The 23,516-nt window shown below is 43.5% G+C and overlaps 1 protein-coding gene across 8 annotated transcripts in view; it reads left to right on the top strand.

The window, feature by feature from the left end:
• The first annotated feature begins 7,706 nt into the window (after positions 1–7,706).
• The window catches only part of LOC144933184 (far upstream element-binding protein 3-like), a 41,786-nt gene continuing 25,976 nt past the window's right edge, over positions 7,707–23,516 (top strand). For 2 of the 8 annotated variants that reach the window (XM_078857808.1, XM_078857806.1), the window contains exons 1-3: positions 7,714–7,871; positions 13,306–13,344; positions 22,528–22,567. In XM_078857808.1, the coding sequence (XP_078713934.1) occupies positions 13,326–13,344; positions 22,528–22,567 (59 nt within the window). In that variant the 5' untranslated portion in view covers positions 7,714–7,871; positions 13,306–13,325. Of the gene's footprint in view, positions 7,872–13,305; positions 13,345–22,527; positions 22,568–23,516 lie in introns of all 8 variants that reach the window. The other 6 variants (XM_078857804.1, XM_078857805.1, XM_078857809.1 and 3 more) reach the window with 6 other exon arrangements.

A 23,516-nucleotide genomic window follows, 5' to 3' on the forward strand; every position in this document is an offset into this window, starting at 1 on the left:
GGCCGATAGTCGGAGCAGCAACATTAAGTTTAAAAGGGAGACAGTTTTGACGTGTAAAAAAAAAAACCTACACTTTGTCGAAATACATTTTTATTCCAAGCGATTACGAATACTGGGGAATTTTCAATGATAGATTATGCAAGATCCAGAAATGGGACAAGGCTATGATGTCGCATTTTGAATAGGAATTAAATTTCAAATTGATTATTTCCAAAACATTTTGTACGGAATTTTTTGTTTTCAGTTATGATTGTAATTGTCCCCGGTCATAATTATCCAGCTGCATACAACTGAACATTGCAATAACAAAAATAACTTGCAGGCAATTTATTTTCAGAAATAACTGTTGGGGTTTAATATTTTTAAAATGGGAGAAAAAACCCCCCATAAAACTGAGAGAACACTTTGTAATACATATTCCATTATGACCTCAATTTGGATTAATAGGAAAATCTAATCTCCATAATATATGTAATTGTAATACGTTAGGAAGCAATACAAATACATATTGTATTGTAGGTTACATGTGCCATAACTTCCTTTTTATATTATACAGCGGTAGTACTGATGCGTGTTTGGAGTGTCTCTAGCCCACACGCGAGTGCATGCACTCGTTTAGTCGTCGGCGTCCACGCTCGTTTTTCGACACTAGGCAACAGCTCCCAAGTTTTCCAAAAAGTCCCACGTGTATATGCTACTCGCTGTCATCACGCTCTAACGGTCTTTTGAACTACTTTTAAAAATATAAAACCCGGATGCTTGGGAGTGTTGTTGACCAACAACCACTAAATTTAAAAAGCACAGCCGCTCTGCATGCAGTAAATCGCCGCGGCGATCCTTGGCGACTGATTGAAGTATGAAATGACTCGTATTGACAGGGCCTCATTTTGCTAATATTTCATCATTATTGAAAATTTTTTGGGTCATTGCCACAGTAAATACATTTCAAGCACCAATGCAGACATATCAGATGGGAAAGAATAGGATCATTTTCATGGAACGTGAAACCTTCTCTATGCACGCTCAGGTTCAATAGAGCACCGAACAATACTGATTTGCCAAAATCAAAATGTTTTCCTATTCAAAGAAGCAATGAGACTTCATTAATATGGTTGCCACGAGCGAGTGGTATAAACATGGCCAGTGTCAATTCACACGAGGACCACTGTTGACTAAACACTTAAGTAATAATTTAATCAACCATGGTTTAATGAATGGCTGAGTAAATTCTGACCAGGATTTTAACTGGTACACATTTTAATGTAAAAATCTGCACTTTACCAGGTTCTCTGTTCCCCTAAGCTACCATTTTCTTTACATGGCCTTGTGTGTTAGTGTCACCGCCCACTGCATGACGGTAGTAGAGTACAACGTTAGTCCAGTGGGTGGCGACACCAACCATCTCAAACACGTTTTTAACCGAAGGTACAAACCAAATGTAAAGAACAGCAACAGGTCGGTGCACTCACATCTGTAGAACATTCCACAAGCGTGTGCTTCTTTGCTGGCAAGCGTTGTCGCCGAGACGCTGTCGCCTTGCTAGTAGCATGGGTAGAGGCATGGCCCAGCTGCGCTCTGCGTAGCTGAGTAGCGCCCGACATCGCATGCACCCAACTCGCATAGCACACGCGCACACAACAAACCCGTACAGCGCACACAACGAACGTGCGCACGAGCATCCAGCACCGACCAACGTAGCCCCCCCCCTCCTCGCCTGGGACGTGCGGGGGGGGGGGGGAGAGCCTGGAGAAACGGACGGACTTTGCATGGCCTTGCATGCACATCAACAAAATCGTTCTCAGGCATCTCATTCCTGAGCTTCATTTCCTAATAGAGCTCGTAAGATACTAGGGCCTTTGTGGGAACGTGTATTTATTGCTATGCGCTTGATGGGTGAAATTTATACTTGTTTGCCAAAAGAAAACTGGGCAGAAAGGAACATGTCAATTTATAAATTGAACCCTATGAGTGTTTGTTAATCGCACCTCCGTTTAGCGCGGTTGGCTATGTACGGTGCGAAAGAAGTTCAACATTCATGTATGTATATATATCATATTGTTTTCTTTGTTTATATGGGCAGTGGCATGGTGCTCATCTGCCTGCTGAAAGACCTCGATTATAATTCTTTGGTTAAATGATACATCAATATAATTAGTTTGGAAAGTAATGCATTTTCTGGACAACGCCTACCAAAAGATAAACCGTTTGTTTAAATATTTAACTCAATAGTAGCCCTTGTAGATATGTATTCGCCTGTTTTCTGGGATACTAGTATCCTCATTGTTGCTTTGGGGACTGTTATTCTTAACTGCATTTATTGTTTAGAATGGTGCGTTTGATAGTGAGGGTTTGGCTTGTTAAACCGGCACAGAACTGCCTGCTATCACAAATGACGTCATAGGGTCTTTGAATGCCTCGTTTCACCTGAGAGAGTGCACGCTCGGGTAATTGCATCACAAAGGTCACCAGGCGATTGCAGGAGTTGAGCCGTTGGCCGCGTTAACCGACTTTGCGGCGTACGACGCTAACCTCCAGGCTCTCGGGTTCAGGTCGTTAGGTGGCGACGTTAAAATGAAGCTCTCTGAATGAGATGTCCTCCCACCCTGACCATACCCGGATGCCACTCATCCGCACGCTTTCCAAGGCGATACAAATGCTGCTGCTGTACCCATTGCCCCCCCCCCTTCCCGCATGTACAATCCCCAAGGCGCAGGGATGTGCCCTGCGTCAAAATGCGTTTGTGTTGCCGTGCAGGTGCACGCCTGTGCTTTTGCAGGGCCCTACTGATGCTGGTTAAGTGGAAAGTTCACTGTGAAAATTGCGCTTTTGTAAAGTTTTCTAGTTATGCACTTCACAGATGAGGCTGTGTATGGTATCAAAGTGATCTTTCAAGAAAAGGGTTAAAAAGGTGCGAGCTGGCTAGGTAGGCATCGCCTTCGTGTCGATTAACTCTGGCGTTACGTGCAAGACAAATTGTTGGCACGATTAAAGGAAGTTCCACCTTTTGTCGAGATGCATTATCACTTAAACCAATAATGGATTAGCATTGCTTTACGGGGAATTGTGTTCATTAAAATGATACAAGTTTTAAAATATATAAATATACCGTCTCCCTGATCAATCAAACATTATTGCAGCACTCACCGCCATTGGCAACGCAGAGCCAGTATTGCCCAGTCTCTCTATAAAAACAACCACAGTTGACGTATCACTATTTTCTTCTAATTTAATTCACCCTCGAGGGTTAATGGTCTCGGCCGATCCCTGACAATGTCGATTGTCGTCCCCCCCCCGTTATAGTGCCACTTGACCGAATAATTACAAGCTGCGTTTTGCATAGCATCAACAAGTGAAACAAATTAATTGGTTTTTTTTTTGTAAATCCCGCAGGATGCAGTATCGTAGGAAACAATGTCCTTTAGTTTGGAAAATATTGTGCTCGATTTCAGCTTGAATTGAAACCGGCAGCTGCAGAATCAATCGACCTGTTGCACGGGGCGCAGCTTGCCAGCGCCTGTCCCATATCGTCGCCTCACCGAGCCACAACGTCACCCTCGACCCCCCCGCCCGCCCCCGTGTTTACATGTTCTGTTGTGGGAAGCCCGCTCGCCGCGCGGAACCCACCCTCCCCGCTTCCCCCCTCCTTACCCAAGCTCCGCTACACAACAACATCGTGCATGCGCCCCAACGCATGTGCACATCGATCCAAGGCGCGGACTCCACCAAGAAAGCCCTTGTCTCCCCCCCCCCCCCGACGACGCAACAAGTGCACTTACTACAGCAGAGTGTTCATGGCTTCTGATCGTATGATGCCAATTGGCTGCCGATTTGCAAATTTAAATGACCGCACTGGCTCGTGTTGATTTGTTTTTGAAAGCGCCGGTTACATAGCGACGGCTAACCGCTTGTTTGTCGAATCTGATGGAATTAGGCCGCGTGACCATTGACGCAGAACTGAAACTAATTGCTGCATTGTATCCAAATTACAGCTTGGGACATATTCGGCGACAGTAGGTATAGTAGCCGTTTTCTTTGCGTTGATTTTTTAAAAAACGGATTCAGTTTTTTTGCGCTCGTTAATGTTTTCACAGCTCTACATTTTTCATTGAGCTTTATTTTTTTATTGCTCATTTAAATTTTGAGTAATGTGAATTGGCAGATAAAGGTATTGCATAAAGTTCTAAAATGCTTTTTAAATGTGGGGGAATCCATGTGTCTTGAAACTAGTTACCGCAATGCTCCGTGCACATTTTTGAAATTGGGAAAAATGTTAATATTTGTGACAAAAATACATGCTTGCCATTCATCCGCGCTCATTTATTTTCAAACGTGGCATTTTTTTAAAAGATCTGCATTGGTCGGCTGTCGCTATCACACAACAACTCTCCCCAAGGCCGCACCGCTGAAACGCAAATGTGCCCGTCTGTAGTATTGTGAATTCGGCACCGAATTGAGGGACTGTGTGACCGAAGCCATGAAGTCGGTGTCGTGCATTTTCTGCTGTTGTGTGAGTGGCTTTGTCCTGAAAGTGTAAAGACGCACTCGCTGAACCAAAGAATAACAATAATATTAACAACAAAAGTAATGGACAAGGGTAAAGGTAATGGTAATAGCGGTGAACCAGTGGCCACTGGGGCCCTCAATGCTCTCGCCCAAACTTCACAAACCCCCCCACCCCCACCTCTGTTTTCATTTTCGTGTTCATTTCCCTTTTCTGCTTTCGTGTCGTGTCTCTTCGTTTTAAGTTTGTTTCTATTTTCTAAAACGTGTTTTTGTTTGTTGGATGTACATCTCTCGTGTGTTGTGTACTTTTTCCGTCTGTGTGTGTGTATGGGTACATTTTTTTGTTCCTTAATTTGTTTTCGAATTGTCTTGGTGACTACCTAGGGTATTAGCTACTCGTGCAGTGTTGCTAGATAGATGCGTGTACGTTGCACGTGAATTGCTTGGCCAATTTTACTCACAGGCACTGCTTTTAAGGATGGGCAAACTTGAATGAAATTTATTTTATAATTAATGACTGCAAGCTATGCAAACAAACTGCTCGTTAAGAATAGAGCAGGAATGGAGTAAAAAAACAACTACAAATATTTATACAATGCCGGTTAAAATTTTGGCTAGCACTTTGCATAAATTATTGTACTTTTTCCTTTCAATTAAGAGCATTTATTTACACGGCGAAAGTGCAAGGTTTGTGCAGTTGATTAAAATGTAATTGTTTAAGCAAGTGTAATAATCAATAATAATTGAAGGCTTCAATCCTTAAAAGTTTACCGAGTCTCAAATGTTTCCCGCAGAGTTGCTTGGACTAAGTAAACAATTGGAGCTTTTTTGCGTGTTGAGTTAACGAGAGTGCACAAAGAAAACCAACCCTTGTGTGCAAGAACCTCGATCCAGAACCCGCCTGCTGCTGTACACTGCCTTCTAGAAGCACCACCATGTAATACGATCCCACAAGTAGACCTCCAAGTTGCTGAATTGCCACCACACAAACCCCATCACAGCCTGTGGCTGCACCGCTTGCGATTCTAAATGTGTTGGGTGCCGGAGTTACTCTGGGTGTGATCTCTGCAAGGTTTCAAGTGATTTGTTTAGGCATCTGTGCGTAGAATTGAATCCAGCTGAACAGCTGCTCCGAGGATTGTTTTTTTTATTTCCCCAGTGGAGAGTTAGAGAAAGAAATAGCTTTGGACTAATGAATGTTTTGATTTGCATTTGAATGCTGTAAAAACTAAACACTTGCAAATACTTGCATGAGCACGCGTCGCATTGTAGAATAGCATATGCCCGTTAGATGAATCTGTTGCCATGTTAATCTTGAAAGGTGCTGGTCGAAAAGCCGCTGGATCTCAAGATTTTTACTGCGGTTGTAAACGTGTCTCAAATGTTCTTAGCCTGCCAACTCCACTTAAATGCATAGCAGATTAAAGTCCCTGCCTGTGCCAGAATGTTCGTCGCTACAGCCGTAAAGATATCTTGCGTTAATGCGAACAGAGTAGTGACACTGGTTGTGCTGCCGGGTGAAATTGCTGACGCTGGAGGTCGCAGCGAGACAGACTTAATAGTTGTGAATGGAGTAAGGACCCCTATGATGCCAAGGATGAAATAAAATATCATTGGCTGCTTGAATGGTGCATCCCCCTGAGCATCGGGCATTGGAATTTCCTGTGCTGGTACAGCCCGTTTAGATCTTGGGTTTGAGTTACATTTGGACCTTTTCCCCAAACGTTTGTACGATATCAATTAATGATTACTCGTTGTACATCATGTTTGATTTGGGACGGAAAATGAAGAGCGAGATAGGCACTCCTGTTTAATTAACCAGTTACTAATATATTATGATTTACTGTGGCCAATGTTAATGTCATCTTTATTGATTTATCAATTATGATATATCGGTGCAATTGGTGAACAGAGTGGTGTCTGCAGAAAGTAATTGTAAAATTTCACGTCATAGTCTGCGGAGACAATACCCTGCCTACGTATTGCATACCTTCTGTAAAAAAAAAACGTTTCTGTAAAAAAAATTAATTTGGATCGTATTGTGAGTTGGGGGCGTTACCTTTTTTGCCGATTGAATTCCCCTAAATAAGTGTGGGTATTATAGCTATAAAATTCCACAGATGCTCCTGTGCACTTGGCCCAATGTCTTGGCACCCAGTTTTTTATATATGATTTTGCAGAGATAGCGATATTTGGCACCTGTTTTTAAATCTCAACACATTGTTAACCCCCTTGAAAACTTTACATGCAAACGTTATTAGTCCAAGTATTAGGTGGCAATCTTTTGATGACATCCCCAGATCCAAAGGTGTGAATTCCACATCAGCAAAATTGTACAATTGAGACAGGAAAAAAATAGAAAGTACAAATGCAATTGTTAAAACGAAAATATTATTTTTATCAAGTCGTGACCCTAAATTATATTAATATATAAATTTATGTGTGGATGAATTATGTGGTAGTAGACGACACCTGACCAAAAGCATTACTTCAAAAATAAAAGATTTGAGAATAGATTGTTATTATTTTGGATATCCGTGGAGTTGATGTGGTTAGAACGCTTTATTCGCAATTGGTATCAAACTCCGATTCTCTTTGGCAACATATCCTGCTGTCCTCATGGAGGGGGTCATTAAAATGTGAACCATTTTGTCATAAATCCACAGAAGTAATCCTTTGAAAGTCAGTCCCCATTTGCCCCCCTGCAATCGGAGTGTGGAACTTGTCCCGTTAGCCAAAGGGGGCCACCAACAGAGACGTGCGCAGCATTCCCAGACTTGGCTGCTTTTTGAAGGCCCTTGTCACCGGGGTGCCGCGGTGACTCGCGAGATGTTAACTTCCCTCGCCTGGCATGCAGTAGGGCGTGGGTTCGATCCCAACCCTGCTGACGCCTGCTGTATATTTGGAGTTTGCGTGTCCCCTTTTCCGTGGTCGCATGGATTTTTTTCCGAGTTTCCTCCGGTTTTTCCCTCCACATTTAGAATCGACATGCGTTTAGAGTAATTTGGCCGTCATAAATTTCCACCGTGATAAGCCACTTTTTTGTTAAGCTATCGTTTGTGACCAGGTCTTCTGAAAAAGAGCTCTATAGCTCGGGCCTTAATCTGGTAAAATTTTAATAACTTTATAGTTTAGTTTCTCCACAGTTGAGGCGAAGGGACCAATTGACGAGAGCCCTCTCGGGTTTCGTGTTGGGTAGGTGGAACGAGCGAGCGGCGGGGCTCAAGGCTTTGCCGGACCCTGCCGTCCGTTGTGTGTGGTTGTCTCCTAACCGTGTTCCCCCCTCTCTCTGTGTCCATGCGTAGATGTCCCTTGGACGGGCCCCCCGCCCACTAGAGCAGGCTTGGAGCTCGCGCTGTCTCCTCCAGGCAGGGAGTCATGTTCCATTTCGTTTCCGCTTTTGAGTTTTTGATTTTGGACTTTTTGTTTTTAACCGAAACAAAAAAAAATCTCTTTTGCCATCTTCCTTCTGCTTGTCTTTTTCTTTGTGCACGTGGTTGCCCTCAGCGAGCTTGAAGGAGTTAAAATTGGAACTCGTGTTTCTTGACAGGGTGGTTAAATAACAGTTTATTTAGCACGGCACTTTTGGCTCTCAGGTCTTTGCCACGATTCTTCAGCCGCCATATCTACCTCTGTAATGCGATCCAGTACCCTTGATAGACGTAGAACAGGAAACTTTGTTTTTACCACCGTTAGCGAGCATAGGCCCAAAATGTCAAGCGACCAGCAACAAAATAGCGCATCAGGCCACACCTCCAACCTAACCGTCATTGGCATCTTTTTTCATAAGAGGCTGTGAAACTGGCATTTTCCCTGCCTGATTGTTTTCCCTTTACTGACACATGTAACCAGTTTCTGCTTCAAGGTTAGTGGTATTGAGGTAGCAGCTGTACACGTTGACTGAGGATGCTTTCATGAGTTTGTCAAAACATCCTGATTTAATCTTGATTCAACTGGGTAAAAAAAAATATCAAGCGAGTTTTTCCCTGTTCCGAGAGAGGCCTGTGGATGCTGATTGTGTCTTTGTTGGCAGCCCTCTGACAATAGTGGATTGTTTTCAATATATTACCCGAATCAGCCACCACCTCACTTTCAGCAGGAGCTAAACCTTCAAACCCCTTGGTTCGATTAGCTTTGTACCACCTTGAAGGATGTGTTCTTCATTAGATGTTTCTCTTGAGCATTGTCCCTTTCTAGATTTGAAATTTTCGTGACTGCAAGGATCCATACTCTTTGGTTCTTTCGGTAAAGTCACGTAGATGACAAATAAAAATAATAAAATGAAAATAACTAAATTAAATCACGACGTTTCGGAGGCAACACAAGCTTCCGTCATCAGGTGGAACAGCCACAGCAAAATTGCTATTCACTACAGTAATGTTGTAATTTTGCTGTGGTTGTTCCACCTGATGACGGAAGCTTGTGTTGCCTCCAAAACGTCGTGATTTAATTTAGTTATTTTTATTTTTCATCTACGTGACTTTACTGAAATAATCAAAGAGCATTGATCCCTTGGCTTCGTTCATGAACTTCCTCGACCGGTGTGAAGTGATCCTTTACGTTAAGGCAGCAGAAAGATTGTCGCTGCCTGCTCAAGAAAAATATTTTTCATTTTGCTTTGAGAAGGGAGATCGGGGGGCTAATTGTTAATCATTGGTGTCGCCATCTGTAACAGGCTCCTCCAGCAAGGCTTATTGTACTTTTACTCGACCACTTCGTCGTCATCTCAGTTAGCCATCAACAGTCCTGTAGGTTGAAGTCTTCCGCAGTTTGTAACGATATCTCATGATGTGGCGATCTAATAGTCCACAGGTACACAGCGAGTGTTTATCATGTTGCACCGGTGGTCTAGGTAAAATGTGAAAAATGGAGACATAAATGCACAACACAGGAAACCTGATCTAAATTGGTATAGGATATCGATACTTAACGAGGGTGACCGTTAACCTATAGGTATTGATTTATGATAAGTTTTGGTTGCATTTGGGGCTGCTTAAAGCCATTTACAGCTTAATGCTGGCATATTTTGGTGGCGAATAAATTAAAGCAATGGTGTGCCTTGAGAGGTCGCTCATAAGTACATCAGACCTGATTGATTTGTTTTTATAAGATAACATCAGTGGGATATATAGATATAATTACATGTATGCAGATGTCGTGGTGTATTTAAACTTGTGAAATTTAGGCTGCGTAACTCCATGCGTGGTGGTTGTGAACACACCAATTTGGTGGCTGTAAAATGGTGCATCCGTTGATGGAAGTGGGGTGCCCAAATGGAGCTCTCTCAGCCCATGGATTTTAGTTTTGCCGATAATTCATTAGGCCCTGATGGCTACGTGATACTTTCCTGTCTTATATCTTCCAAACGCACTACCCCCCCCACCCTTCCTACGGATCAGGTTAAGTTAGGACGCGATATCAAATCTTGTATGCCGTTTTCGTCACTTTCGTTTTCAGCTTTACTTCACGTCTAAACTAAATGCGTTCATTGCGAAAGGTTTGCTAGTTTGGAAACACATTAGCAGATGGAGATACAAATTTGGCAGTGTTTTTTAAGTCTCAGTTGCACCCCCCCCCTGCCATGATATAAGAGACTTGGCCTGGTTTTTTAAAATAATAATTTGTTGAATCATACGGAGTCTTTTGTAAGTTCTGGCTACGAAGTGGGGGATTGCTTGCTGACATAATAGATGGTCACCTCGTGAGTTATGGATTTTCTATTTGTCGTTGTGAGGTGGCTCTTAATAGGGCTGTCAGAAACTAGCCTGGGGTTGTTTTTTTATTGACATTGAGACAATGACCTACATACCATTGTTAGTGACAAACACAGCGTTGCGTTCCACCTTTGGAGCCACGTGTATCTTCGAAGTATCTTGTAATGCAATGCCACACTTTTGTGATGTCGGAGTAGTTGATAAAGGTGGCAATTATGGACAATTGTGGCATTATGAAAAGGAATTGAGGAAAAGCAAAATGATTGGCCCACTTGTTCTGCATCGAGGAGCCAAAAGTATTGTTGTGCCATTGCCGATGAAATTGTTAAAACAATGAAGTTCATAGTGCAATGCGTACACGTTGAAAAGGGCACCAAATTTGCCTGGAAACAACACTGCCTTGAATTAAATGCAACCTTCGTCCAGCTGAGGGCAAACACCTCCGTCACACCAAGTGACTCCTTCATCTCTCTCTTAACTAACTTGCCTTCCTTTTACTTTGCTTGCGTGTTTGCCTGTTTGGAAATGTTTGTGGTGACGGTGGTGTCGTCTTGTGATTTTGCTTTATTTTTCTCTCACATCCGCTTTGTTGTCATTTCTGCTGATTTTACCTATCCTTCTGTTTTCTTTTTTTGGTGGGGTTCTTTCATTTTTTAAACGTGAAGGATTTTGGGCTTAATAAAGTAATGTTAAAAGAAAAATTCTTACCGGTTTTTGAAAATTGACGCAGAGATATGATTTTACGGTGCCTGACACTTCACGTACAGCTGTGCTTAATATAATCTCTAATCGATGTATATTTTTTGAGCAAACTCTGCTGGCACAATCCACTTGAATCTCTATATTCTGTTCCCTAACCGAGCCTTGCGGGTCTTGTTCTTGGCACCGTGAGTGTGGATCTCTCAAACGACTTCCTGCCTCCCCTACCCAATCCCCCACCCCTGCTGTGTTTCCCCAGTGCCCGCGGATGCTTGGCCGCTTCCCTACCTATGCGTGTGTGCGTGTCACTTGTGAATGTCTCCCGTTTCCATGGGATGATTTATCAAGCCCCGTGCCGCGTGAGCGATAACCCCCGCCACGTGCTGCTGGCGCGTTTCTCACGCAGCGTTTAAACATCTGGGATTCGAGATCAAGGTAGTCTAATTCATTAACTCGAGAGGCTTTTTCCTCTAAAAACACGTGTGCACATTGTTGCTCTTCATTTTACTTTTTGTGGCCGAAGAAGCTGTGTGCATTGAAGTGAATGCACTGGTTTGATTATTGCTGGTCGGCGGGCCCCCCAGTGTGTGTATATATGTAAAAAAGAAATTTCTGTGAAGCCAGAAAGACAACGACATTGTCCCATGGACACCTGCCTGGTCTGCATGCATGTGTGTGTTTTACTTTGTTCTTAAGAGCAGAGTGGTGTGTAGGCACGCGTGTGGTTTGTGTCGTGCAGCTCTGAATGTTAAGCCAGATTTTAAGTGATCGCACATGTTCGCTTAGAAGCTTTTTGAATTAAAAAAAAGTAGAGAATCGTAGGTCAGATGATTAACTTTCAATAATGACCGCTCATTCATCTGGAATATTGCTGTAAGATTATAATTAGCTCCAATAACTGTTAAGGTAGAAATATATCTTTAATTTTTAGCCTTTCTGTTTCGGTGTCATTCCAGTAAATACTAACGGGGGTAGCGATTTCCCACACTCCCACCTGTCTTTGGAAATTTGATTCATTGTTGGGTATCAATTATTATTAACATTGCAGTCGTTGGTGAAAGTGGCAGCTCCTAGTGGCTGCATGGTAACGTCAACCTATCACATGGCATCTATACCAACCAAAAATATATTTATTTTTACACATCCATTTCACTGTATGTTATGGCCAAAATGCTACTTGATAACAGTAAATCTACATGTAAAACAATGGTTTAAATCGCAATTGTTTCGTAAGTTTCAAGCCGTTTGTTTGGAAAGACGGATGGCTGCCCTAACATGCGGGTTGTGCATGTGACCGCTCCTAAATAGGACCTATTAACATCAACCAAATAATTTAAATGGTGCGCTTTTATTATTTTGATTAGGTACGATACACCGAGCCCTGCTGTGTCTCTGAATTGTAAACTTAACAGCACAGGCAGTGAATCTCCATCATCAAAGACTGTCCATAATAGAGGTTAGATTGCGTAAATATTTACACGATCCAACCAAAAAACCTCTTATGGATGATATTGGTCACGAAAGCCTTCGTGTTAAATAATCTCTCTCCATTTTCGATCTTAACGTTACGTTATAAGAGAAAAAATATTTAGTTGGCTAATATTTCCAAGTGATTGCCACCAACTTGTGCTCTTAAAGGACCGTTTTCCAAAATTATAGCCTGCTGTCCTCCCATCATGAGCCAGTATTGGCGACGCAGGTGGTGATTTGTTTTGGCTTTTACTTTCTTACGCTAACTACAAAATGCAGTTGCTTAAATTTATTCAAAATTGCTGCAATGGCAATTTCGGGTGCGAGAGCCAATCTTGTTATGGTTTAGAAGTATTTACATTTCACGGAGTAGTTAGCAGCGAGCCGTTTGCTCTGCGTATGTCGCTGTACCTGTGTGCGGATTTGCGCACACGCACGTGCGTCTTCCTGTGTTGTGAGCGATTTGCTTCCGCGTAAACCGTAAAATATCCTGGTGCGTCACGCTACACGTGTGTGCCTTGTCTGTGTACCTGTCCCCCCCCCCCCCCCCCCCGGTGACCGTCTGTGTGCCTTGAAACTTGTGCGGCGTCTGCGTGTGCACATTTCGCTTCCTCTTGTGTCTGCGTTGTACTTTGGCGTCCCCGACCCTCTCCTCTGTCCACTGCCCACTTCCCTTCACTGTAACCCCAATGGGGGGGGGGGGAGGTTACGGCAGCGCTTGCGCGCTCGCAGAAAAGGGGTGGGGGGGGGTCCCTTGTGAAGTTTGGTCGAGTTTGCAAATTCAGGCACTCGGATGTGCAGTTTGTTTGCGGACTTTCTTTCCCTCCGTCCAAACGAGGAGCCGCCACCGCAAACAAGCGAGCAAACTTTACTATACATATATTTATATTTGGTCAGCGTGTGTCTCTTTCTCTTGCAGACAATCCTGACAGCAAGAAAATGGCGCCTCAAAGTGACCGTAAGTAGTACCCCGTGTCCATTGGCATGTCGTCACCCAGCGGATTTCCTGGGTTTCTCAGCTGCCTCCTCGCCTCTCTGTTGGGCATCGTTGTCACCGTTGAGTCGTTGGTGCTCGTGAGTCGTAATCGTTTGTGGCTCCTGCATTTCCGGATATTCCGTTACGAAGTTTTTACGTGATGGGGTGGTGCGAAATTGTGGCCTAATTATTCAAAACCATTGGGTGGGAAAACTGCAAAAAATTGCTTAAGGTTGATGTCCAAAAAATATATCTTCTTTGAAATCTGATGTGGGAACGAATGGAGATGTCTGATCGGTATTATTAGAAATGATGGGTTTTAATTGTCGAAAAGGGTATGATGCCTCTTCCCCATGGAGTCATAGGGTAGCTCTCGTTTATATTGGCTGCCCTGAGCCAGTGGTGGAACTTCCGTATTTCTATGCTGGAGGCCTGTCTCTTCGTAAGATAGCGACTGGTGGACTTCATACAAAGTTTTTAATTGACCTCGAAGGGGTGATAGTGTCTAGTCAGCCCTCAACCAGGATTTGCACTTGTGATCTTATTATTGCTCGTCGAACACTCTTCACCTCAGGGCAGGGAACATATTGTATGGCTTAACCAATAATGATTTGCCTCTGCATATGGGAGATGCAAAGAGTGACACGCGGTGTGTCTCCAACCTCTTGCGCAGGATGTCATGGGGTCTTTTGAGGTCACTGTTGACGTGTACTTGAAGCCTCGTAAAAATTACTCGGCGGCCGTTTGGATTAACAGTGAAATCGTACGCCAATTTAGCCCGTCTTGGGAGCGGTGGTTTTATGCGGCCATCCAAATTTCAATTGTGCTCTTCTCATAATCGTAAATAGGTGTGAGGTGCGTGCGTCTCGCTGGAAAGCACACGGGTTGAGTGGTAATGAAATATTTAGTGGCGTAATTATCCATACGGCCTCATTTGTAGTAATGTGAAGAGGGGAAAAAGCAAAAAAAATTACTTTTCACATTTGGGCGAGTGGGATTCCACTTTTGTCTTGCTGTTATATCGTAAAGTGGTACATGGTTTGCTAGGGTTGTGAGTTCAAGGCACATGTGGTGTGGGCATGTATCGCACATAATTGGCGTATGCTGAAGACCGGCAGATAGGGAGTGGGTATTTAAATTTGTTACATAGAGAATCTAGGAGTTAAAGGTGAAACGCAGGTTGTCAACAAAACGTTTCAGGAAAATCTTTAGTGTAAATAACGTCTTTCGTGTAATTTATAGAAGGCAAAAGTTCTGTTTGGCGAATTGTCAGAGTTGAAGCGCTTACTCATGTAAAAAGTGCTTTATAGCCCACCGGGTTTCTCCAGTATATGTAAATATTATCATTCTGAAGTTCAAGAAGGAAGGATGTTGGGACATATGGGAAAAGGGCAAGCGGTAGAAAACGTAAGCCACTGCTCGACAACTGGATGTAAGAAGGCGTCCACCTGACGATGTGACGAAGGAAGTGTTCATTTGAATTCAAGGAAGGAAGCTTTAAACGAAAGACCTGCCCCTTAAGCAGACAAGATGGGTACGTAGGATTGTTTATACATTCTCCAAAAGGAACATTCAGTCCATTGTGTGCTGCAGCCCTTCCAGACTACTCCATTGCAGGAGCGTTTGCCGGTACGCTGCTTCCAAAGATACTGAGCCTCATGAGCAACATGAGGCTTGATAAACCAGTGGTACTCTTTATGCATTTGTAAATGATAAGATATCCGCTAATAATGCGAGATCTCGAGAATATCATTGCAGCTTTGGGTCCATAGTTTAACAAAGCTCAATATTCTTACTACATGAATCTGAAGAAGCTAAGGGTTTAATCATCATGGGACCTCCTTTGCCAGTACCAAAATATGAGAATAGGCTTTCTTCTTTTTTTCTGGCAACAAAACAGTTGTTAAGATGTTAAAACACCAAACTGAAACTTTTTACAAGGAATCATGTCTGCATTAATCACAATACTTGTGGTCAGAATGCAAACAAAAAAACATACTCTAATATATGCATTGTCTTTGAAACTGTTGGCCCACACCAGAGACAACTTCGTCTCAAACGGTGTTGGCCCAGAGGGCGCCAAAAGGCGTTTTTTTATAATGCTCAAAGGTAATTTAATTAATTTGATCCGCCTTCCAAATTAGTGCTTGGAGTGAGTAAGGGGGAAACAAAATCTAGGTCTCCCCTGAAGAGCCGCCTTGTCCAAGTGAGCTCTTCAATCTTTCATTTGTATGCATACGCAATCCAGACACGATGCATGGAAGCATGCGCGAACATAGAATGCCGGTGGGGTGTACACAGGTCATGCGAGGCACATGGGCATATAGATGGTGTGTTGCTGTCCATAGGCAAGTCATGATTGGAGGTGGAAATCTTTTAATTATAGGTCCTTAAATACTGTATTCCAGAGACAAACGCGTGTTGGAAAGGGTTACAGGACACGCATACGCATGGTTTTCCTTATTTATCATGGGGGGGGGGGTAGCTTAAGTAACTGTAGGGGTGGCATGTACCCATTGCGTACAGCAAGGAGGGATAAACATTAATTCCCTTGCGATCTGGTGGTTGCGCCACGCGCTTAATAATTGCTGTGAATCAAGTACGGGCACCCTTCCGTAGCGCCGACCAAGTTCCACTATCGATTATCATCAGTTCTCGCGCTCGCAGCACGTGAATAAGATTGTTACTCGCAAGACTCCATTCTATGTGATTCATGCAAATGACACGCGAATGTTTACGTTTCTGATGAGGAATCGCGATGAGTAATCCCACTCTCCGCGGAGTGGTGAAGTGGGAGGTGGTGGGCGTCAGTCGTGGGGAGAAAATGCAAACTCCAAATATACAAGCGTCAGGTTCGGGATCAAACCCACGACCTCCTGTATACCAGGCGAGGTAGTTCACATCTCACCGTGGCGCTCCTATATAAGCACATCATCCCATTGGGAGCAATGCCAGATGTTTCAGATGTTGCCCATTGCCCCCAACCAGCGTGATTTCACGTAAGGGTGTTGCCTATATTAGATGTGCTTATATCCACCACCCACTGTACTTTTATATCTCTATCTCTTGTAATGGTTGCGAGTGATTGTAACGAGACTTGAGCGCGTCCTCATTGCTTGTTCGAACAGGGCAGACGGCCTTTTGAATCTGAGCAACGGGCGGCAGCAAGCGTTACTGCGAGAGATATTGGAGCGTTTCGACATTGTATACCAGGGAGATGTGACCGCTTCCTGTTTATATATGTGGGCCTTATACGTTTTCCACACAGGGCAAAGAAGCAGGGATGTGGCAATATGTCGGTTGTTCTTCTCGCGCGCATTACGTGCCATCGAATCGTTATAGTCCATGGTATCTTCTTCTTAGGTTTTTTCGGTAAAGTCACGTAGAAAGTAAAATAAAATAAAAACAAAAATCACGACGTTTCGGAGGCAACACAAGTCTCCGTCATCAGGTGGGACCGTCACAGCCAGATTAGCTGTATCAAGTGAGGCAATGATTCAAGATGTAATCCCTTAAAAGCGAGTTGAGGGGGGAGGGAGAGGGAGGGGGGAGCTCATCAGACTATGGTAGCCAATGAAAGGAACGTATCGGGAGGGAGGGGGGGCGAGGCCAAAAGGGTGGGCGATGACTTTACCGAAAAAACCTAAGAAGATGATTCCTTGCAGTCACGAAAGCTTCAAATCTAGAATCCATGGTATCTTGTTTGTTTGCCAGTATCAAAATGATAAAACAATGATCGACTTCATCCTTTTCGGCAATAATACAGGAGGTGTTGAGATGTTCAGACACCCCATTGCAAGGCATCAAGTCTGCATTTACCACACATGCTTGTGGTAAAAACATGCAAAAAAACATGCTCCGCTCCTCCGATTAGCACAGTATGGCTATTTCCGGTGTGAAAGCAGTTCTACATACATGCTCTGATAAAAGCAGTCTTTGAAACTTATTGGCAGAGGGCCTTGTCTCACCAGTGTTCGACCACTTTGCACAGATCTCTTGCCTCAGTGTTTGATACAACAGACATGTACACAATTATGGCAGTAGAGCAGCACGGTTACTCTTTGCTGATGAGCCTTTGTGAAGCCGAAACCACAGCACAGATTCCGTGTACAATGCAACTCGCGTGATCTGATTCCTGTTGAAAGCCGTTGAATTAAATTATTCGAATCTTCAACCTTTTGTCATTCCACTATGGGATGAAGGCTACCCCTCCCCTACCCTGCCGTGTGGGTCATTCGATGTTGTTTGACCGTACTTCACCACTCCGGTCAGTGTGTGTTGGTAAAAGGTGGCTTAGGACCGTTTCAGTTATCACTCTCCTATGTTAGCCGTGGCTTAGAATCAAACTCGGGTTACCAGGTTTATAGAGCATTGCATGAACCACTGCTCCACCACTGTTTATAAATCCAAACTCTTGGCAGAGGTTCTGCATACAGGGCAACTATGAAATACTATTTATCTGTGTTTGAAAACCACTGTATCGCTTGATATGCACTCATCATTAGAGAGATTAGCATAGGCTATTGTCAAGATTAACCTATTGTCAAGTGCGCACCCTTTCTAAAGGAAAATGCAACCCTGAAGCAAACATTTCTGTGCAGATGCGTATCTGTGTTGTTGTGTCCTGGGCTGTCCCACATTCGCTGCTTTAATGGCAAAAAAATACTTCAAAGCCCAACGCCTGTAGAGTCCGAACGCTCCTTAGGATCACTTTGAAGTATTTTTTTCCCCCTCCATCTCGAACAAAGCTTCAGGCTTGTGTCGGGCAGTCCTCGCATCCACCTCCTTGATGTCTGTCCATGAAATGAGCACTGTTTGGCCTTTGGGTTGCATCTTTACGTATGCCAGCGGTGTTCCGAATGTAGTTTATCACTATGTATGTATTAATCATCATCAGCCTCGATTTGCCGACTGCTAGATAAATAGCTTACTACCCAAGCTTTTGCCATCTTTCGCTGATCATAAGATGCAACAATACATAGCTCCTGCACACCAGCTGGTTTTATTGCTCCATCTCTGGTGGACGTCGTCTCAGTAGTGTTCTTCTCCACCGGCTGCATTTCTGCCACCGGGCCACCCTTCTTAAGATGTATCCTGCCCCAAGCCTACATACTTTCTTATAAGTCAACAGCAGTGCCTGTAGAATGAGTTTTTCTCACATCCATTTGTTCCCCTTTTTTTCGTGTCTCATCGTAATTCCAAGCATGAATCTCTCCTATGTTCCTTTGTGCATTTTTCAGCTTCTGTGCCTTTTTCTTTCTCAGTATCCATGTTTCTGATCTGTCTCGTAAGGACGTGAAATTTCTTTTTCTCGTATTTTTCTTGAGCCCAACTTTGTACCCTTGGGTTTTTTTTTCAGTTTTCTGTAATTAATTCGTATTGGTTGTATTGACTGCCATCAGCAAATATTTAATCGGTAATGTTTCTACTTATTCTTTTGATCATTTCACCAATGCAATTTTAGTGAAATATCTTGCGTTGCCGTGAGTTACTTGAGCGACAGGTTATCTTCGTTTCTTACTGGTTTCTCCCTTCGATGTATATTTTCTTACTTTAAAAACGTTACTTTGGAAGTGATGCAAACGTTTTGCAAGAATAGCATCAGCAACGCTGATACCATTAAACACTTGTGCCACATGGGGAGTATCGTTCCACCAAGACCCTGATTAATGCTGCCACGCATCCTCTGTAGTGTGGATTCTAAAGGTATTCCTTTGTCATGGAAGAGTCGAATTCTTGCTAGGCTTCAAATTGAAGAGACCCAATTAAATAGGAAAATTGTTTTGTTGATTTTGCGCTGTCAGTGGTGCACAAATAGCAACAAATAATAAACAACACATTCGTCAAGAACAGTGGCTTAAGAGGAATGAGCAGTCACAGGTGACAGTGTTTGGCAGTGGCCCTTCACAGCACATGGCTACCTCTCTGGCACCTCTGCGCTGTGTAGGATGGCCATTGCAAGAAATGTCACCAATTATGTGTTTTCTTCTTGAGTAACGTTCCATTTTGCTATTGTTCCCCTCTGCTAATACAAAATGTACAAGCTTACCGCTTGATAAACATTTCAGTGGCTGTTGACGGTTGTGTATGGGATGTTGTGTATTTTGAGGCAATTTTCCTTGCCTGCTTTTCTATATATGACCTAGCTTCTTGGATTTCTGGCCATTACACTTCTGGGTTAGTGTCTTATATAGCGAAATGTTATTTTGCGTTCGTCTTGACAAGCACGTTTTTACAAAGTCCTCTGTCAATAACCTTCAGCGCTCCCAACTCCTCATGTCGGAACGCGTCTCCTACGCATTGTGCACGGGCGTTCCCGCTGTGCCGCCCAGTCGGAAGGGAGCAAAGATGCGGCTGGTTGGCCCAGCCCATCATCACCCCCTTGCACGTAAATGAGTTTTATTTTGTTTTTTCCAGTGAAGTTACTAGGCCCTACGATGTGAATCAGGATTTTCATTACTAGCACGGTGGGGCATATGGAAATTGGCATCGTTTCACGTTCATTTGAGCAGGGAAACATTTTTACTTTTCTTTATTCGGTACGTCTCCCTCACTGTTTCGTTGTACCGTTTTCATCGCGCACGTGCGAGAACTTCTGCGTGTACACCCGCGCCTCGAAGTTACGACACGTGTTCCGTGCCTGGTCTCACGGTGACGGTGAATGTTCTGTCCCCGTCCATGTTAAAATGTCCAATCCCTTGTTGGATGCACTATATATGGTTAATACCCAGGGCTTTGCACGCTTATTTTTAGACCCAAACAAACTCATTAAGCTGCTGTGAGCCAAGCCGCGTCGCTACACTTACAGTAATTTTAACCGCAGAATAAATGGCCTTGATAGAGGTAGCTGACCTAATTACGGTTTTAATGCTGAACTTCAATGTTTTGTCAGTCAATTTCAACCATCTTTGTGCCCGTCTAAACTTGTCTGATTCAAAGCAGCACGTTGGCAGCAGCTGGATATTTCATTTATTCATCTTTGAGTTCGTTAAAAGGACTCCCTAGCACTGACCTGCTATTATATATTGTTGCTGCTGTGCCATTTTATGGAAATGCTTACATATTTCGTTAAATGTGTTATTTGCTCATTTAGCGACGTTTTCGTAGATCTTAATCGCCGCTTGTGCTTATGGTAAATCATTTTTTTAAGAGAAATATGTTTATACAGTACTGTGTGTGTGTACACCGATGAACTCTATAAAGTGGTATTTAATAGGGTGACAAGCGTTTGAACTCTTGACACTTGCATATTTATGCCTGCAGTGTGTAAGCAAGCTGCATTTATACCAAAATGTGTATTTGCGTGGGATTTTATTACCCAAAATCAGCCGGGGTAGTGGGTAATAATAATTTTGGGCACGTTTGCCGTATAGTTTTCCCTCATTCGCGAGGGATATGTTCCGGAGGTGTTTGTGAATCGTAAATTTCGTGGATAATGATGTTGGCCAACGAATATTGTTCTCGAAACGCCTGCAAATGCTTCTAAAGCTTTGAAGTTTTCGCTCTCGTCACTTTCTCATCACTTTCTCTCGATGCAGTCCGTGCAGTGTTCCAGATGCGATTCGCGGACAGCCAAAATTGCGGATAGGAAGTTTGTGAATCATGAGGGGAATACTTTAACTGCAAGTTATCACTTGGCTTGGCTCTCATTCGACAACTGTTGGTATTGCAGTCTTTATTATACTCAAAGGAAACAAGGCCTCTTATTTTCTTGAGGGATGCTATAGATGGAGGAATTAATAGTTTGTTGCGGCACACTGGTGCTCGTCTGTCCACGCGTCTCAAGCACCCTCTTGTGGTAACGTTTATAATCCGACGTCGTATTCGGGGCTATACTTGGTTCCGCAAGGTTGCTGCCATCCATCGTATTTATGCCTACACCTGTGACTCCTCTATAGGAATTAAATACATTTTCTTTTGTGTATCTATCATAAAAATAATGTACTTAACATACTGCTGGTTGAATATGTTATTGCTGAGAGCTTTCCCTCAGCAATGGGGATCCTTACTCTTTGGTTCTTTAGGTTAAGTCACGCAGGTATAAAATAAAATAAATCACAATGTTTCGGGTGCAGCGCAAGCATCCGTCATCAGAACCAAAGCGTATGGATTCCTGCAGTCACGAAAGCTTCAAATCAAGATTGAATGGGGATCCTCTTGGCAAAAACATTATATGATCCTTATGGTGGTACCCCGGGGTACCAAATAATACAAAATGGCCGAGGCAATTAAATATGTTATTTCTGGGACACTATTTTTTCCAGGGGTGTACTTAACTCCGCGACTGGGGTACCAATCAATCCGAAATCGGTGCTACTCCGCGATGTCGAAACGCAGCGGGACGATTGCGCTGAAACCCTTAACGCTCGTATGCACCGTAGCGGTGCATCGTGTACAGCTCGTCGAAATGAGTTGATTGCCGCATCGCCGACCATCGACAAACTAAAAATGGCTGCTCCACGGACATTATGCGAGAGCCGGGGTACTATGGTACATCGGGGTGCCGCCATAAGGTTCATATGCTGTGTAAACTCATTATGCACTGCAAGGGAGTATTTTGCATAATTCATTATATTGACACCCAATCTGTATCTGAACATACACAAGTTTCTCATTCTGGTGCTCCATTGTCCTTCCAATATGATGCATTTTGAACGAAGACACTTGTCCTGGTGGGTTAAGTCAAGATCTAAAGAAGAAGGCTAAACCATACATTTTATATCAAAGCTCTCATATGAGCACTGCACGTATATTTAGCAATGTTGTGAATGTCATGAGCATATGTTAGAATGTTTTATTACGTATACAAGTTACATACAGTTCACATGCTCGGTATCAAAGAGCAGTTGACACCCATGTACCACCGCTTATTAAGTCAACCCACAAATCTAACCCACAGTGTTACATTCATTCCAACCCTAAACACATTGCTTGTCTTAATTTCTATCTATAGTGAAAATCGAGATTGAAGTTGTAACAGTAACACTGGTTAGTGTTCGTCAGCCACGTATTGAACATGGTCTTGCATAGGATGTGGGAATGTGTAGATGTAAGTAAAGGTGCCACCTAAGCATTGAGTTGGCATGTCTAAGTGAATTGTGATGTGTGATGCCGGTGAATTAATGCCACCATGTGGATTGTGTTGTGTTTTTTCTCTCTCGTCAGCAATTGGTGCTCAGTTGGCAGCGATACAACAGCAGCAGAGGTGTGTGGAACTCGCGCATCCAACAGCACAGTCAGCCGTCCATTTCTATTTGCACTTCATGGGCAGTTCACGACTTGGAAGCGTCGTGAAAAAGCATAAAAAAATCCTTTTGAAATCATGGCCGTGTCGACATGCAGGAGATTCACTGCCATAGTGCCCCCTAGTGATGTCGCCGCCGCATGGCAGGCCTATAACCCTTACGATGTGAAAGCTGAAATACCCACAATGTTACAATGCAAAGCTGGTAGCTGCTTCCGTGTTAACCTGTGTAGCCTGGCGCACGGAGGGGGGGGGGATTTTAAAACTGTAATGGCAGCGCTCTGTCCTGTGGCCAAGAGCTCGGAATTGAGTGGTGAATCGAGTTTAGTTTTTTCAGAAGAAAATTTGGACCGGTTCTTTTGCCGTGGAACAGGACTTGTATTGATGACCAAATCACCCGGAATACACACCCTATCTCGTGACACCCTATCTCGTGAGACCCCGGAAGCTAAGCAGGTTTGGTCATGTATAGTGCTTGGATGGGTTACCATGTTCAAGAACAGGTGTTGTAGATAATGTGACCAGGAGAGGGCAGGGCAGCAAAATCAATTGGTTCTCTACTCCACTTGGTTAATTTCAAAATAATGCATTTGTGCTGTAACCCCCACGCAAAAGTAATTTACTTGTCATTACAAAGGATGTTGGTAGCACAGTGGACGTGCTTTGCTAACTCTGTAAAACTTCCAGGGCAGCTGCTGTGGGAATTGTGCAGCTCTTGTCTGACCCAGCAGTGAGCACAATGGATCGTGATGCATTGTTAATTTGGTGGGCATTTATTTATTCATAGTCTCGTCGATGAAAACAGTCGCACGTTAAGTGCATTCGCAGTTATTCAAATGATGATGCGAGAGGCGCCCAATTTACCCCTTCCCCCCCCACCTCCCACCACCACAAATTTTCCCAAGTCATC

The sequence above is a fragment of the Lampetra fluviatilis genome, chromosome 6 (assembly GCF_964198595.1).
Source record: "Lampetra fluviatilis chromosome 6, kcLamFluv1.1, whole genome shotgun sequence".
Taxonomy (NCBI): Eukaryota; Metazoa; Chordata; class Hyperoartia; order Petromyzontiformes; family Petromyzontidae; genus Lampetra; species Lampetra fluviatilis.